Genomic DNA, 16,948 nt, shown 5'->3' on the forward strand with positions numbered 1-16,948 from the left:
AGTGGTTCTTCACAGGCAGCCGGAACCCGGACCAGGAGATTGTTCCTCCTGAGCCCGTCTCAGCCCGAGGCGCTGCTGAAGTCACAGGTGGGTCCCTGGCCTCCGAGAGACGCAGGTAATTGGGCTGTGCCTCCTCTCCCCATCGCCAGCCAAGAGCAACCAGCTGCTGAACGTTCTTGTTCGTCAGAGTAATGAGAGTGAGGTGACTCCCTTTAAGAGCGGAGGCTGTCCATAAAAAAGAATGAAACAATGCCGTTTGCAGCAACGTGGATGGACCTGGAGGAGACCATACTGAGCGAAGTCAGTCAGACAGAGAGAGACACATACCATATGATATCACTGATATGTGGAATCTAAAACATGACACAGGTGAACTTACCTACGAACCAGAAACAGACTCACAGACACAGAGAACAGACTTGTGGTTGCCAAGGGGCAGGTGTGGGGGAGGGAAGGACTGGGAGTTTGCGGGTGGTAGGTGCAAACTATTGTATATAGAATGGATAAACAGCAAGGTCCTAACGTGTAGCACAGGGAACTCTATTCAATAGCCTGTGATGAACCATAATGGAAAAGAGTATAAAAAAGAATGTGTATATATGTATAACTGAATCACTTTGCTGTACAGCAGAAATGAACACAATATAGTTGATTGTAAATCAACTGTACTTTAATAAAATTAAAAAAAAAAAAGTGGAGGCTGTCAAGGAATGTCAGCGTGTCCAAACGAAACTCTGGGAGGCTCTGCCGTGCCTCGGTTAATCTCCGGGTTCTTGAACGTGCCTTACCCTCTCTTTACACCTCTCACGTGTTCCAAGAGCTGCTCCTGAGGTAAACCATCTGCAAAGCAGGAATCCAGTGTCGCTGCCAGGCACCGTCTCTACGGAGAGAGCCTGGCCTCAGCCGTATCACCCGAGGAGGGCTCCTCTACTCTCCAGCTCAACAGAAACCACTCCCAGGGCCACCAAGCCAGGAATGGACGGTGGTAGGAAGGGGACAGAAATGAGTGAATGAATAGAAGGGCAAAGGCTATCTCTCCATGATGTTTCCAGCACTGGGATTTAGTTGTACTGTTTGGTGATTTAACTGTCTACCACGTGGGGACGATAGAAAGCTTTGAATTTGTCAGCTTATGCTGTTGTGTGTTCATCACAGTCTCGTGGCGGGCGGGTATTTTTGCTTCGGGCTGTAACTGGGTTTGCTGTTTCTGAGTAAGGCAAGCCATCGTTCTCCAGGCGGGAGCAGGACAGGCTTTGGCCTCGGGGGTGGGTCTGATGTAAGGGGGACAAGGGCTGAGTCCCGCTCCATCACTTACTCCCGTGGGGTCTTAGGCCAGTTGTTTAAACTCTTGACTCTGAATTCATCGTCCGTGCGTGAGGGACAGCAGCGCCCATCTCCTAAGCGTCCTGAGTGTAAACAGTAGGTTCTTCCCAGACAGGCGCCCAGGGAGCAGTAGGTGTTCACTCAGCAGACACTGGCCGGGGGTCCGCTATGTGCCAGGCTCTGCGACATTAGGAGCTGGACGTGCCCGGATGGATGAGGTGGTGTGTGGTCATTTCAGCCGCGGTGGGGTCTGCGTTGTCACTGTAGATCGGGGCTTGTCAACCCTGGCTCCGCGGACACTTTGAGCCAGATAATTCTCTTGGCGGGGGGCTATCTCCAGGGCTGTGTCCCTTCCTGTGGATAATGGTGGACCCCACCCCGGATGAGCGGAAGCTTCTGACTTTGGAATTAGAGATTTTGCATCTTCCCAGATGCTTGGCAACTTTGCTTGGCGAGTTCACTGTGCTTGGAGCACTCAGTCTGTGGTGGCTTGTGTGCAGGAAACCGCTCTGAGCCTCAAGTGGAAGGTTGAGCTGGCAGATGTTGGCTGCAGGAAGGATTTGTGATATATTTACCTTCCTGAAGACATCCTATTAAAGGTTTGTTTAAAAAAAGTGGTTTGGGAGGCACTAGTTTAATTTCTGATCCTCTCTCCTGTGGCCTTGACCTCAGCCTGCGCCGGAAGAGCACGTGTCACTTAGGGCAGATCAAGCGGAGGTGTGGCCGGGGACGCGAGGCTGCAACCTCTCCATGAAGGCACGTCATCTGAGGCCCAACCGTGGGGGTGAAAATGGAATCTGGGCCCCGAGGCAAAGTGGTGTCCGTGTGTCTGAAGATGAAGGCATTAAGACAGGAGCATTTCTGTGATTTATTAATCTGTTTCTCCTGTCAGGGAGGCACCTTGTCAAGGGTGGGTGAGTGAGATGCGATGCGGGGGAGAGCCAGAGCCCCACTCTACCATCTCCCGCGGCTCCTCTGGCAGGTAATCGGATGGGCTTGACTCCAGCTTGTAATCGTGCAGTGACAGCCGATGCATCTGCGAGCATCCTGCACGGCCTTCTTGAGGCGTCCTGGCACTGGAGGGCTCGTTTGCAGTGCTGCTTGACTGCGGTTGAGATGTCTGGCCAAGCCCGCGGGGCTGGGGGTGGGGGAGTGCCTGGGTTCCAGGTGACCGCCCCCCACACACACACACACACACACACACACACACACACACACACACACGGGTTGAAGCTGCAGAGTTGTGTGGTTCATCCCAGGAGGCTTTTGCTTCCACCGACCCTCTGAGCTGGTCAGCCCTGGGCAGGGTGTGCATTTTCTACCTGCCTAATCTAGCCTTTACCTTTGAACTTTGAACTTCTTGAGGGCTGGATCGCGTTTTCCAGGTTCCTTAGAAATGCTTTAGCATGCGCCGTGTCCACACTAGAGGGGCAATAAATGATGTTTGGAAAAGCATCCGTCCTTAACCAGCAGTAATGATGGGGTGAGACCCTCAGACCTCGTGTCGCCCTGTGATTCACGGAGCTTCCCAGGCCGACCCTCCTGGTGAAAGTGGAGTCTCTGGAGACAGACCGGGGGGCTCCGTGGTCGGTTCGGTCTCAGAATAATCGTTTTCAGCGGTAAAGGAAAGGGAGAGGCAACAGCCATGAATCCACATGTGGGATGTCCCAGAAGCAGGTGGTCCACCTCCTCCAGGCAAAGGAGTTCAAGGTGACCTCTAAGCTGGAGGCTTATTGCTGCTTTGCGTCAGAGCTGACAATGTTTGTTTCACTGCCAAGAGGAAAAGTGGGTAGTGTTGCTAAAACTGATATGCACAGGTGTACATACGAGAGGTGAGATAATGACAAACTTGACGTTACAGCAGGCCCTTTTTTTAAAACAGTTCTTGAGTCTTGGAAGCGGAAACATAATTCTCTCTTGGTCCAACCACCTGTCAGCTGTAAGTGGTCACTATTTCATCATTTTTCAATAAAAGATAATAGAATAACGATTTATGTCTCGTGGCTGATGTTTTAATGTGTCTCTCTGTTATCCTGGGCTGACAGTCTGTGATTACAGTAAACGTTTTCTCGGTGACACCATGGTAATGACTCGTTAATGGGGGATTGTTCCAAGTTTAAGTTCCGTTGCCACGGCCCGGCCTGGCCCGGCCCTGCCTTGGGGGGAGGGTGGCCTTTGTGTTCTGCTGGTGACTCTACACCTGGGCTTCGCCCCAACAAGGACGCTGGGTTCCGGGGACCACTCGGGTCCAGAGCCTCAGGTCAGCGCTGACCTGGGCTCCTGGGATGCTTGTTGCCCGTAGGTTCGCAAACCCAGTTAGTGCCTCCATTTCTGTCTTCTGTGTCTACGACGTTTGTTAGCTGAGAGCAACTGCTTTGGATTTCAGGAGATCGGAAGACAGCAGCAGAGGGAAGGTGCTTCCGTTCCCACTTGGGAGGGTGCATCTCAGCGATGGGAGCTGGATTTGACCCGCCCGTGTCCCCCCTCCCCCTGGTGAGAGTGAGGGCTGCCATCTGTACCTTAGAGGATGGAGAGGCTGCAAGTGGGAAACCTTTTAGGAGCAATTTGAGTATCATCTACTTGGCTTGGGTCCACAACTCCTATAATAAAGAATCCCACCGTGGGACTTCCCTGGTGGCGCAGTGGTTAAGAATCCGCCTGCCAGTGCAGGGGACACGGGTTCGACCCCTGGTCCGGGAAGATCCCACATGCCGCGGAGCAACTAAGCCCGTGCGCCACAACTACTGAGCCTGCGCTCTAGAGCCCGCGAGCCACAACTGCTGAGCCCGCGTGCCACAACTACTGAAGCCCTTGCGCCTAGAGCCTGTGCTCCGTGACAAGAGAAGCCACCGCGGTGAGAAGCCCGCAGACCGCAACGAAGAGTAGCCCCCGCTCGCCGCAACTAGAGGAAAGCCCGCGCGCAGCAACGAAGACCCAACGCAGCAAAAAAAAAAAAAAAAAAAAATCCCACAGCAATATTCATGATAAAAAGATGTTAGTTGGGCTCCGAACTGAGGATCCCGCTTAGTTTAAACAAAATTCATTCAGGTGCAGCCTCATGGTATTTCCGCACGACACAGGGATTAGAGTCAGTCCTGGCAAGCTGAGATTGAAGTTTGACAGCGGTGTTGGATGAAACGGCTCAGCGGGCGCGTGGGTGCGGTGGGCTACTTACGTCTTTGGGCTTGTGGTCCTCCCGGCTGATGGGCGTGGGGTGCGAGGCTGCCCCAGCCCCCTTCTTCTCCAGAGGCCCTGGGTCTGTTGGCGTTTTCTGTGGCTGGAAAGGTCCCAGAGGAGAAGCAAATAGTTTGATGTCCCAGTTGCTGGGCACCCTGGAAGGAGGGGCTGTGAGGGGGTCGCTCACGGGCCCCTTCTCTTCTCTGGCGCCTGGGAGGGACGCTGCCCCCCACGCGGCGTGTTTGTGGCGTTGATGTGACGACGGTAGAGGGGCGAGAAGGGAGCGCACCCGCGTTCCTCCGTGTTTCTTCTCTGCAGGTCGAGAACGTTCAGTCCGTCCCTGGCTTCTCTTTTGCAGCCCTTCTATTTTCACACGTCCTTGAACCACCCTGACATCGTGGCCGTGCTGGAAGTGGTCACTGAAGGCAGGAGACGGGACGGGACCCTTCAGACTTTGTCCTGCGGGTTTGGAATCCTCCGGATCTTCGGCAACAACCCGGAATCTCCTAGCTCTGCGCCCCAGGACAAACGGTATCGGCCTCGTTTTCCCCGTCGCGGGGGCCTCCAGCGTCTTTCTGTGGTGATTTCACGGCTCATCATTTGTCCAGACTAGAAAGCCTTGAATTTGTCAGCTTATGCTGTTGTGTGTTCATCACAGTCTCGTGGCGGGCGGGTATTTTTGCTTCGGGCTGTAACTGGGTTTGCTGTTTCTGAGTAAGGCAAGCCATCGTTCTCCAGGCGGGAGCAGGACAGGCTTTGGCCTCGGGGGTGGGTCTGATGTAAGGGGGGCAAGGGCTGAGTCCCGCTCCATCACTTACTCCCGTGGGGTCTTAGGCCAGTTGTTTAAACTCTTTGAATTCATCTTCCGTGCAGCGCCCATCTCCTGAGGGTCCAGAGTGTAAACAGTAGGTTCTTCCCAGACAGGCGCCCAGGGAGCAGTAGGGGTTCACTCAGCCGACACTGGCCGGGGGTCCGCTATGTGCCAGGCTCTGCGACATTAGGAGCTGGACGTGCCCGGATGGATGAGGTGGTGTGTGGTCATTTCAGCCGCGGTGGGGTTTGCGTTGTCACTGTAGATCGGGGCTTGTCAACCCTGGCTCCTTGGACGCTTTGGGCTGTCCCGTGCAGTGTACGAGGTCTCGTAGCACCCCTGGCCTCTGCCCACTACATGCCAGGCAGCCCCCTCCCCGCCCAGCTGTGACAGCCAAAAGTATCTCCAGACTTTACCAGACATCCCGACGGGGGCAAAGTCATCCCGGGTTGAGAACCACCACCCCAGACACACAGTCGTGGAAACCCCTCAAGCGTTGTTTTCTTGGGACATTTCCAAGCATGACCGACTCCCCAGGCATTGTTTTCTGGCGCTGAGGTTCTCAGGCTGCACTCGGGCCGCGCTCTGTGTGTGCTGGACCTGCTTGGCCACGAGGGCTGAGGGCTCGCGGATCTGATGCTGTCCTCAGCCGTCTGTTTCCCACGGAGGGTCGAGAAAGCTCCTGGAGGAGTGGTGCTGGGGTCCCCAGGGCCTTCCCTTCTCACGGGTCTTGTTTTGCAGGTTGAGACTGTATCACGGCAGCCCCCGAGCCCTCCTGCACCCGCTTCTCCAGGACCCCGTAGAACGTAAGAGACGAGGCCTGGCCAGGCCTGCTTCTCCCGCCCTCAGCAGCACCTGTTCGTCGTATGACTTCCCCGAGTGTTAGAACCTCATCAGCTTAGCTGAGTTGTGAATAGATTTGGGGAACATGTAACATTGGGCTTGGAGCTCTGACATGATTTGAAGATCTGAGACACACGAGCCTGTAAGGATGGTGTAGCTGTGTGAAGACGGCCCCATGGGGGCCACCTGGCGGGCAGGCCGTTGGCCTCCTTGCCCCTGGGGTAGCAGCTTTGCCCCCACGTGAAGTAGTTGCTGTCCCTCTCTGCCCACCGGCTGTCCCAGGAAGCCTTTGACCACGAAGTCCATGGGTCATCTCCAACACAGCAAGGTGTCCAGCGGTGCCTAACGAGAGTGGCGTCCTGCAGAAGCACCTGCCATGCATGGGCCCCGCATGGAGCGGCCGGCCTTAGGGCGGAGTGGGCTTCCTGCCCTGCCTCTGTGGCTTCTCCCCCCGAGCAGTCGGGGTACCCGTGGGAGGGACCTGCGTCCCCCTGGCTGCCGGCCACGCGGAGGGTGGACGGAAGGGCGTGCGGTGAAGCGGGGGGATGGCCCAACAGGCTGTTTCAGGGGCCCGTGTGGGCTCTGCTGGCCCTCAGGGAGTGTGGATGGGGGCCAAGCAGTGGAGGTGGGTCTGTTTGGCAGTGGGGGATGACTTTGTGTCTCTTGGCGATGTTGCCCAGATTCCACGGTGGGCACCCAGCCTGTGTGAAAAACCCAAGCCTACCCCGACCCATCCACTCCCTCTGAATTTGGTGAAAATCTCACGATAGAGGAACAGTCGGTCAGAAACTTGGTTTTGTTGATAAAGACTGGCTTTTAGGTTATTTCCCAATTGAATTTAATCATTAACCTGCCAGCGTTTTCTCTCCTGAAGTATCCTTAGACTCAGCACCTTTCGAACAGCAGACACGGCCCCCCCAGGTTTGTTCCAGGCCCACGGATCTGGGCGCTGGAGGAGGGTGGGTGTGGGAGCTGCGGCCGTGTGAGGGGAGCCTGGGGAGGGACCGCCACAGGCCGTCAGCTCATCTTCTCAGGGGCGTTTCTAAAAGTGTGGGACTGTTTTTCTTGGATGGGTAATGCAGTCACCTGACCCAGAATTCAAAGTGTTGAAGTGTGCGAAGAGGTTCAGGTGAGGTCTCCTTCCGCCTCTGCCCGGCCCTTCACCTGCACCACAGGTGACCTCCCTCTCTGGGATCTTGTGGGTCCTTCTAGGTCCTCTGGTGACACACAAGCAAACGTGCGTTTCCCTGTTCTGTTTTGGCCCCCGTTTACTTGTCCCAGACCTTTCTGTTTTCCCTGAATGATTTATCTTGGAGGATGTTTCATACCAGTACCTAGAAAGCGTGCTCATTGTTTTTACAGCTGTGTGCTATTCCGTTGAATTGCTGTTTGTGATTGAACCCACCCACCACAAATGGACCCTTGGGGCAGTTCTGTAAGAACAGAGGGTTGAAGGCTTTGCTGCAGTGGACATCTGCCCTTTTGCAAGTGTGCACTTGAATCTGTAGGGTAAACTCCCAGAAGTGGGATTGCTGGTCTGAGGGCCTGTGCATTCACAGTGTTGCGTTATTTCCCGTTTGCCCTCCATAGAGGTTGTACCAGCGTGCTCACCAGCCAGCCATGTAGCAGAGTGCCTTTCAGGGTACTTAACATTTTAAAGTAAGCACATCCCATGTTTGGCGTGGTTAGATATTAAAAATCCGGTTTTCGATAATATAGTTTTGTTTTTCTAAGGAATATTTAGTTCTTTTCTTATGAAATCACAAAGCACGCCTCAGGAGGTGGTGAGTCCCCTATCAGTGGAGGAAATCAAGCCCAAGCAAGATGGACCATTTGATGGGAATGTGTTGAGGGCATGTCTGTGGTCCCTCCCAACCCAGTGTCTGTTGACGCCCTTCCCTCCACTTTCCCGAGTGCTCTGTGTCTGAGCTCGTCCCAGTGGTTCCTTTCTCCAGGATGCTTTCCCCCTTCCCACTTCCCCTAGCACATTATCTGAACCTTCCTTGGGGTTCTCCTGTGTGTTATGGATGTCGGCATGCTTGTGTCTTAGTCACCCCAGAAGAATGGTCCCTCCTGGAGGACAGGACTCTGTCTTGGAGGCCACTGGCCACCCAGGGCCTAGTCCTGCTGCTTTGTGGGTCTTGACGGATGCAAGGCTGAGACTGAGGGATGCAGGCCTCCGGTCAGAGGCCCTTCTAGGCTCCCTCTGATTATGGGAGCAAGCGATGCCTGACTTCACTGCTCTTGGGGAAGAGGTGAGCGGAGAGATTTTGTTATGTCGGATCAAAACCAAGGGTCTCTTTCATTGCAATTTTACCAGTGAGAGTTATTTAAGGATTGATTCCTTTTTGCTCTTTGGCTGAGCAAACAGAGCAATTCCCTTGTCTCCCTAGAAGAATACTTTTCCTGTTGGTTGAGTTCTTTTCCGAGATGCGAGATGCTCGGTTTATTGGTCGGTTTGACCGAAGGTGCCTTGGTTCGGGCTGTCACAGGAGGTGTTTTCTCCCTCAGAGAACAAGCACATGACCCTCATTGAGAACTGCAGCCTGCAGTACACGCTGAAGCCACACCCGCTCCTGGAGCCCGTGTTCCACCTTCTTCCCGAGAACCTTCTGGTGTCTGGTCTGCAGCAGATACCTGGTCTCCTTCCAGCTCATGGAGAATCGGGTAAGGGCTCCTCTGTTTCTGTCCACTTGGTGAGTCTCTGTTAGTTCATGGTCAGACCTTGCAGGAATTGGGGTGAGGGCTGGCTGGGCCCCCCAGCAAACCGCCTGGTGGTGGGGGGAGGGGGAGGAGGCAGGGGAGGAGGAGGGGGAGGGCAGCAGTGTCGTCTCGTTCGCAGTCCCTTCCTGAACACACCTCACGTCCCTCAGGTCATCTCTGCCTTCTCTCCTCGAGAAATGCTAGCCCATGTCTGCATGACTGTGGCCAGAAAAACCACTGTTGCTAGATCCCACCCTTACTGGGCCACCATATCAGTGGCTTAATTACTATCAGTTTTGAATTGCGGTAAAACAGACAAAACAGAAAATTTACTATTTTAACCGTTTTCAAGTGTGCAGTCCAGGGGCATTAGGGACGTTCACACTGTTGTGTAACCACCCTCCCCGTCCACCTGCAGAGCCTTTTCATCGTCCCAGACTGCGACTGTGTCCCGCTAGACACTGCCTCCCCATCCCCGCCCCAGCCCTGGCCCCCCACTTCTGCTCTCTGTCTCTATGAGTTGACTCCTCTAGGGGCCTCCTGGGAGTGGAATCCTACAGCACTGGTCCCTTTGTGACTGGCTTATTTTGCTGGGTATGATGTCCTCAAGGTTCACCCCTGTTGTTCTGTGTGTCGGAATTTCCTTGCTTTTTAAGGCTGAATGGTGCCCCAGTGTGTGGATGGACCACGTTTTGTTTATCCATTTACCTGTGCGTGGACACTTGGGCTGTCCTACCTTTGAACTTGTGAGTGAAACTGCTCGATTACTTTGGAACTGAAGTTCACGGGACAGGCTCGGGGCTGTGTCCGGGTGTGTTTTAGAAGTTGATTCTCCTGGTGGGTGTGGGTCAGCCCTTCACAGCCACGAGTCACTGTGAGGGCTGCTCTCCTCTCAGACCGAGGTCCGGGCCTCCCCTCCTCTGCCTCATGCTTCTTCTGAGTACTCTTGGGGGCTTTTTGCCTGGCCGTCTGGGGGGATCCAGGAGGAGGGACCGCACCAGCCTCCCCACCTGGGGCTGCCGGAACCTCTGGTCTCGGTGGGCCGGCTGCAGCTCCCATCCAGGAGGGGCAGGATGTGGCTTTGGGTGTGAGTGGCTGGGGAGGAGAGCTGGGAGGTGCTGAGTGTTTGGCTCAGGACCCGAAGAGACGGCTCCGCTCCAGGAGGGAGAGTGTCTGTCTCAGTGACGACGTCCCTGCGCGTGGCCCGGGTGCTGCGGTCCAGGCTGGGGTGCAGGCCTTGTTATCTGAGTCCATGAACTCCTGGGACGGGCGCACGGTGGCCGTCACCATCACGAGGTCACTGTTTCTCCAGCGTCTCCGGGGAGAGACGATGATACGTGAGAGAAATGACCAGTTAGCCGTGAACTGGAGCACGTCCTGGGCGGGGGGTGGAGGGGGTCCCAGGTTTGGATCTGCCGTGGGCCACCGAGCTCTAACCCTCCTGAAGCCTCCCGTAGGCAGCCGTGTTGCCCTCTGTGATGCGCCCGTGTTCACCCAAGAGGGAGGGAGGAGAAGCCAAGAGTTACAGGCGGGTAGAGGGAGAAGAACCTCCTTCCTGGTCGTGCTGTTGGGGTTGAGAGGGTGGAACCTGCATCCGGCTCTGAGCCCCCTCCCACTGGTCAGGGGGCCGCTGTCAGCACCGCTGTGACCGCGCGGGTATTAGGCACCTGTGCGCGCGCCTGCAGGGAGCCCAGCTCCTGTGGGTCTTTCTGACCTGGGATTCTGGGAATTTAAACAGAATGTTCTTGAGGCCTGAGGTGCATCCATCCCCAGTGGGTGTCAGTAGAACTGCAGATAAAACATGAAAGTACGGAAGCGGAGCTCGGACCTGCTTCTGTGTCCCTCCTGGCGGGCGAAGGAGAAGCTCAGGTGCCCAGACGGGCCCCGCGTCAGTGCAGGGGGCTCACCGCTGTCGATCACCCCTTGTCCCCTGCTTGGCCTGGCTCGCTGCCGCTGCCCCCCGGGATCCCATCCTGCCTCCCTCCCTCCTGTGCGTCGAGCATCGCCGTGCCAGCTCTGTGCCGCGTGGGCCGGTCCCGGGGCCAGCCCGCCCTGCCTGGCCCGCCAGCCCCGGCTCCGTCGTCCGTTAAAGCCGAGCTCGGCAGCGCTGTCCGCGGAACTGACTTGCCCGTCTGCCCCGTGGCGGCCTCCCCTAGCTTGGTGTGTCCCCGGGCCGGCCCTCTGCTTACCCACCTGAGGTGGTCGCCCAGCCCCCACCTGCCGGTGCTGCATCTCAACACACAACATCAAGGTCCCGGGGGGCGCCCCGCGCCCCAAGCCTGAGCACCTTGTGTGGCGGTGGGGCTCTCCCCCCGGGCTTCCCAGGCTGTGCGGACGGCCTGCCCTCCCCAAGTCTGGGAGCGTGGCTTCTAGATTCCCGGGTAGTGACCGCGGTCCCCTGCGGAGAGGGAGTGAGGGGGACAGGGCTTCCCGCCGCCGCTGTGAGCCGGGGGCTGGTGTGCCCCTGCAGCTTCGACGCCGGTCCTTCGCGCCCTCTTAGGCCAAGGACAGTTCAAAGGACAGAATTAATCTTCATTCAGTGAATCCGGTAGGACTGAAAGGTTTCCCTTCCAGTCTCACTCCCAGAGAAAACCACTGCTAACAGCTCGGCGTGTGCCTTTTATATACTAATTGAGTCATTGATTCACTCACTCACTTGTTGACACGCAGCCTGTATTTGCAGAGTCGATCCTATGCGGGGCAGGCCCCGTGCTGGGGCTCAGGGTGCAGCCCTGTATTCCCAGTGGAGCATCAGGGCATCTCTCCCAGATGACGGTAAGCGAGGGCCAGCCTCACCGTCTAACCACGGTCCTCATGGGCAGTAGGAGGTGTTTCAGAGTAGGTGTGGACCGGCTCAAGCTCGTTTCCACTCCTGCCTGAATCGTTCCTGAATTTCGCTTGCATTCTGTTGCCTCTGTTGCAGTGTTCTGTCTCGTGAGGTGCATTCTGGCGAATGAAATACCCTCGGCAGGAGAGCCACGTCCCTGGGAGGCTGGGGTCCGCCGGTGGGGGGACGTCGTTAGGGCCTAGCGGGGAGCTCCTTGGGCGTCTCGGGTGTTTCCAGGCGCTTCCCTGAAGGATGTCAGGGAGGGGTTCTAGCGGTCCCCATTTTCTCTGCAGTGCGTTCAGGGGAATCTCAGAAGAAGATGGCTCGTTGTGCACTAGGGTTTCTCTTCCCACGGGAGCAGTGCTGTCGCTGGGAGTTGCAGCCCTGTCCAGAGACTTGGCAACAGATCGGTGACAGCTTGACCCAGTTACGGAGCACGAGGGTCAGCAGGGTGACCTCCCCCCACCACCGGGAGGTCAGCTCTGCTGAGGCCCCTGCGTCTGCCCTGGCTGCTGACGCTGGTCGGTTGAATGACCGAATGACAATGTCAGATGGCAAAGCTGTGCTTTGTGGGCGCTGCTGGAACGTTGGGGAGGAGCCCTGAGGCCGGCGGTGGTGTGCCGGCTCTGCTCCCGGCCCCGTGTGATGGCTGCAAGCCTCCGCTGTGGCCGGTCTCCTCTGTAAAATGGGGACGTTATGAGGACCTGCCCAGAGAGGGACACAGGGAGGGTCCAGCGAGCGTGGGCTGCTGTTCTTCGGTCAGGCAGGTTCTGCCTTGAGTTGAGCCAGAAGGCTCCTCCGACGTGGCCGCCCTGTGGCTGCCTCAGGACATCTGGGAGGTCGGATCTGTCTCCTGTGGGAGGGCCCTTCAGGGCTGTTCTTTCTTCAGTCGTGGCGTCTGGAAGCTCGCAGAGCGGGTCCCCGGCCAAGCCAGGCTTGGAACTGGGCGCCTTGCGCTGGGAAAGGCGTCGGTTCTGGGTTTTCCTCCTGTTCCTACGGCCGCCTGCAGACGGGGGTCTGGCTGGCGGCTGTTCTCTCTGTTCCAGTGCTTGTTGCCCATGGAGTGACCTCTGGCTTGGGGGCCACGCAGACCCCCTGCGGGAGCAGCCCCCCGGGGGGGGCACTCATTTCCCACTCACGCTTCTCTGGAAGCAGGGCCCATGGAGTGACCTCTGGCTTGGGGGCCACGCAGACCCCCTGCGGGAGCAGCCCCCGGGGGGGGGGGCACTCATTTCCCACTCACGCTTCTCTGGAAGCAGGACTTGACGTGGGGGGAAGGTGAGCAGGTAACATGTCGGGGTGTCCCTTTGGCGTCGGGTGACTGCTGCTCAGCACGGGACTGTTGGGGAGAGGGTGCCGGGTGCAGCCCGTGTGTCCTTCCCTGTGTGTTCAGTGGGCGCCCCCAGGCTGCTCTCTGCCCCAGAGATGAGAGAATGGGGTGTCCGGGGCGGCCCGGCCACGTGGGCTGAGTGATGGGAGCCCAGGTGCGGGGCAGGGTGAGATGGTCCCGGCAGCGTCGAGGCCGAGAGTGTGTGTGTGGGTCCTGAGTGTGGGGTGGGGGGAGGTAAGGGGTCTCACCAGGAAGGAGTACAGGGAGCTCAGGGGCCGTGGCCACCTCCCTCTGGGGGAGGGGCGTGGCCGCCTTACTTGGACCCCCCCCCACCGCACCCCCGTGACTGCCCACGGAGCCCTGGACCACTTGAGTCTGAGCGCCTGTTTTGGCCAAGAGTTTAATTGCGATCAAGAGGAGGGGGATTGTTTGGTAACCAGCAAGCGAGCCTGTCGGTGCTTTAAAGCAGCGAGCCGGGTCATGCAGCTCAGGGTCGCGGAAAAAGGCAGCGGTCTTGTGTTAAAAATGCTGAAATCACTGGAGGAGGACTGCAGACACATGAATTGACTTGCAGAATGCCAATAATATGGCGTCTGCAAAGCTAAGGGGGTGACAAGCGTCCTTCAGGTGCCCCTCCGACTGCCCTCTGCCCCGTCCCTGCGCACTCACCTCCTGCTCTGGGTCCCGCCAGCATCGCTCCTGAAATCCTGCACGGACAATCTGTACCGCTTCCTGTCAGTGGAGGCCCCGGGTTCCTGCGCCTTGCTGCAGGAGGTGGACCCTTCGCCCTGCCCTCCCCTCCCCACCCCCCACCCCCCCCCCCCCCCGCGCCGCCGCCGCAGACAGAGGCTCCCAGTTCAGGATGTGCTTCGGACACTCGCTTGACCATTTCATGAAAGGTTGAAGTGTATATATTTCTGCACTTAAAAAAAATCGTGGTAAAATAGACGTGTCATAAAATGTACTCTTTTAACTGTTTTTCAACGTGCAGTTCAGTAGCGTTAAGAACATTCACATCCTTGAGCAACCCTCCATCTCCAGAACGTTTTCCTCCTGCAGAGCAAGACTCCGCACCCGTGAAGCACTAACTCCCCATCCCCCGCCCCCCAGCCCCTGGCAGCCTCCATTCTCCTTTCCATCTTGGAATTTGACTAATTTAAGTACCTCATATAAATGGAATTATCCAGAACTTGTCTTTTTGTGACTGGCTTATCTCACGCAGCATAATGTCTACAACGTTCATCCATGTTGTAACATATGCCAGAATTTCCTTCCTTTTTTAAGGCTGAATGATGTTCTGTTGCGTGGATGGACCACGTTTTGTATGTCGGTCCATCTGTGGATGGATACTGGGTTGTTTCCACTTTTTGGCTACTGTGAATAATGATACCTGCACTTTTAATTGGGTCTGATTCATCAACTGACCTGCTTTAAACAGTTAAAAAATGATGAAAGGAATACACAAACTTTCTCAGAAGTATCAGTCAAACCTAGCGCGTATTTGTGATAGGGAAGGTACAGAGAGCCACGAAGAGGGAAATAAAATAATCTGTGATTACTGCCTACAGATATACATGCATAGGCCACCATCAAAAAGTCTATAAATAATAAATGCTGGAGAGGGTGTGGAGAAAAGGGAACCCTCCTACACTGTTGGTGGGAATGTAAACGGATACAGCCACTGTGGAGGACAGTATGGAGGTTCCTTAAAAAACTAAGAATGGAGTTACTGTATGATCCTGCAATCCTACTACTGGGCATATATCCAGAAAAGATGGAAACTCTGTTTCGAAAAGATACATGCACCCCGATGTTCATAGCAGCACTATTTACAATAGCTAAGACATGGAAGCACCCTAAATGTTCACTGACAGGGGAGTGGATAAAGAAGATGTGGCACATATAGACAATGGAATATTACTCAGCCGTTAACAAGGATGAAATAATGCCATTTGCAGCAATATGAATGGACCTGGAGATGATCATACTAAGTGAAGTAAGTCAGAAAGACAAATATCATATGATATCATTTATCTGTGGAATCTGAAAAAATATACAAGGGAACTTATTTGCAAAACAGATAGACTCAGAGACTTCGAAAACAAACTTATGGTTACCAAAGGGCAAAGGCGGGGAGGGATACATTGGGAATTTGGGGTTGACATACACACACTACTATATATAAAAGAAACAACAAGGACCTACTGTATAGCAAGCACAGGGAACTATATTCAATATCTTGTAATTATCGATAATGGAAAAGAATATATATATATCTATATATATCTGAGTCACTTTGCTGTACACCCGAAACATTATATATCAATCATACTTCAATAAAAAAAAGAAACACAAGAACAGAGCAACTACTCCAAAAAAATGATATACCTGTATACATGTAAATGCATATATTTTAAATAAAATTGTCATCAAATGGACTGATAATACAGTTTTATATGTTGTTTTTTTCACCTACAGTATCATGATTACTTTTTGATTATTAAATAATCTTTGAGAATATGATTTTCTTCTCATTTTATCTGAATGAGCCATAGATTATTTAAATTCTATTATTGAACATCCGGTGGTTTCTTATTTTTGACTGTTATACATAACGTTCTAATGAGTATTCCTGCAAATAAATCTTGCTTCCATCTTTGATATATTGCTAAATAGATTCAAAAGTGGCATTACTGGGGCAGAAGGTGGATATGGACATTTTTAAGGCTCTTGACACACACAAAGTTAGAGAAAATTGCCTCTTAGCTGTACTGATTTATAACCTTTCAGCAAGGTAGAGTGTTCCTTTCACCACAGTTTCATCAGCATTGAGTCTTTTTTGTTTTTTTAACATCTTTATTGGAGTATAATTGCTTTACAATGTTGTGTTAGTTTCCGCTGTATAGCAAAGTGAATCAGCTGTATGCATACGTATGTCCCCATATCCCCTCCCACTTGCCTCTGCCTTCCACCCTCCTTATCCCACCCCTCTCGGTAGTCGCAAAGCACGGAGCTGATCTCCCTGTGCTATGCAGCTGCTTCCCACTAGCTAGCTATTTTACATTTGGTAGTGTATATATGTCAGTGTTACTCTCTTACTTCGTCCCAGCTTACCCTTCCCACTCCCCGTGTCCTCAAGTCCATTCTTTACATCTGTGTCTTTTTTCCTGTCCTGCCCCTAGGTTCATCAGAACCATTTTTTTTTTTTTTAGATTCCATATATATGTGTTAGCATACAGTATTTGTTTTTCTCTTTCTGACTTACTTCCCTCTGTATGACAGACTCTAGGTCCATCTTCCTCACTACAAATAACTCAATTTCGTTTCTTTTTATGGCTGAGTAATTCCATTGTATATATGTGCCACATCTTCTTTATCCATTCATCTGTCAGTGGACATTTAGGTTGCTTCCACATCCTGGCTATTGTAATAGTGCTGCAGTGAACAATTGTGGTACATGACTCTTTTTGCATTATGGTTTTCTCAGGGTGTATGCCCAGTAGTGGGATTGCTGGGTCGTATGGTAGTTCTATTTTTAGTTTTTTAAGGAACCACCATACTGTTCTCCACAGTGGCTGTATCAATTTACATTCCCACCACCAGTGCAAGAGGGTTCCCTTTTCTCCACACCCTCTCCAGCATTTACTGTTTGTCGATTTTTTGATGATGGCCATTCTGATGGGTGTGAGGTGATACCTCGTTGTAGTTTTGATTTGCATTTCTCTAATGATGAATGATGTTGAGCATTCTTTCATGTGTTTGTTGACAATCTGCATATCTTCTTTGGAGAAATGTCTATTTGGGTGTTCTGCCCATTTTTGGATTGGGTTGTTTGTTCTTTTGATATTGAGCTGCATGAGCTGCTTGTATATTTTGGAGATTAATCCTTTGTCAGTTGCTTCGTTTGCAAACATTTTCTCCAGTTCTGAGGGTT

General features: G+C 53.9%; 1 protein-coding gene across 4 annotated transcripts in view; it reads left to right on the top strand.

Moving 5' to 3' along the window:
- NPHP4 (nephrocystin 4) overlaps positions 1-16,948 on the top strand; it is a 163,049-nt gene that overhangs the window by 23,423 nt on the left and 122,678 nt on the right. For all 4 annotated transcript variants that reach the window (XR_008616963.1, XR_003679210.2, XM_024125612.3 and 1 more), the window contains exons 4-6: positions 4,859-5,031; positions 6,053-6,117; positions 8,666-8,821. Coding sequence is in view for 2 of the 4 variants with exons in the window: in XM_024125612.3 (XP_023981380.1) it covers positions 4,859-5,031; positions 6,053-6,117; positions 8,666-8,821 (394 nt within the window). In the remaining 2 variants the exon portion in view is untranslated. The remainder of the gene's footprint in view (positions 1-4,858; positions 5,032-6,052; positions 6,118-8,665; positions 8,822-16,948) is intronic.

The sequence above is a fragment of the Physeter macrocephalus genome, chromosome 3 (genome assembly GCF_002837175.3).
Source record: "Physeter macrocephalus isolate SW-GA chromosome 3, ASM283717v5, whole genome shotgun sequence".
Taxonomy (NCBI): domain Eukaryota; kingdom Metazoa; phylum Chordata; class Mammalia; order Artiodactyla; family Physeteridae; genus Physeter; species Physeter macrocephalus.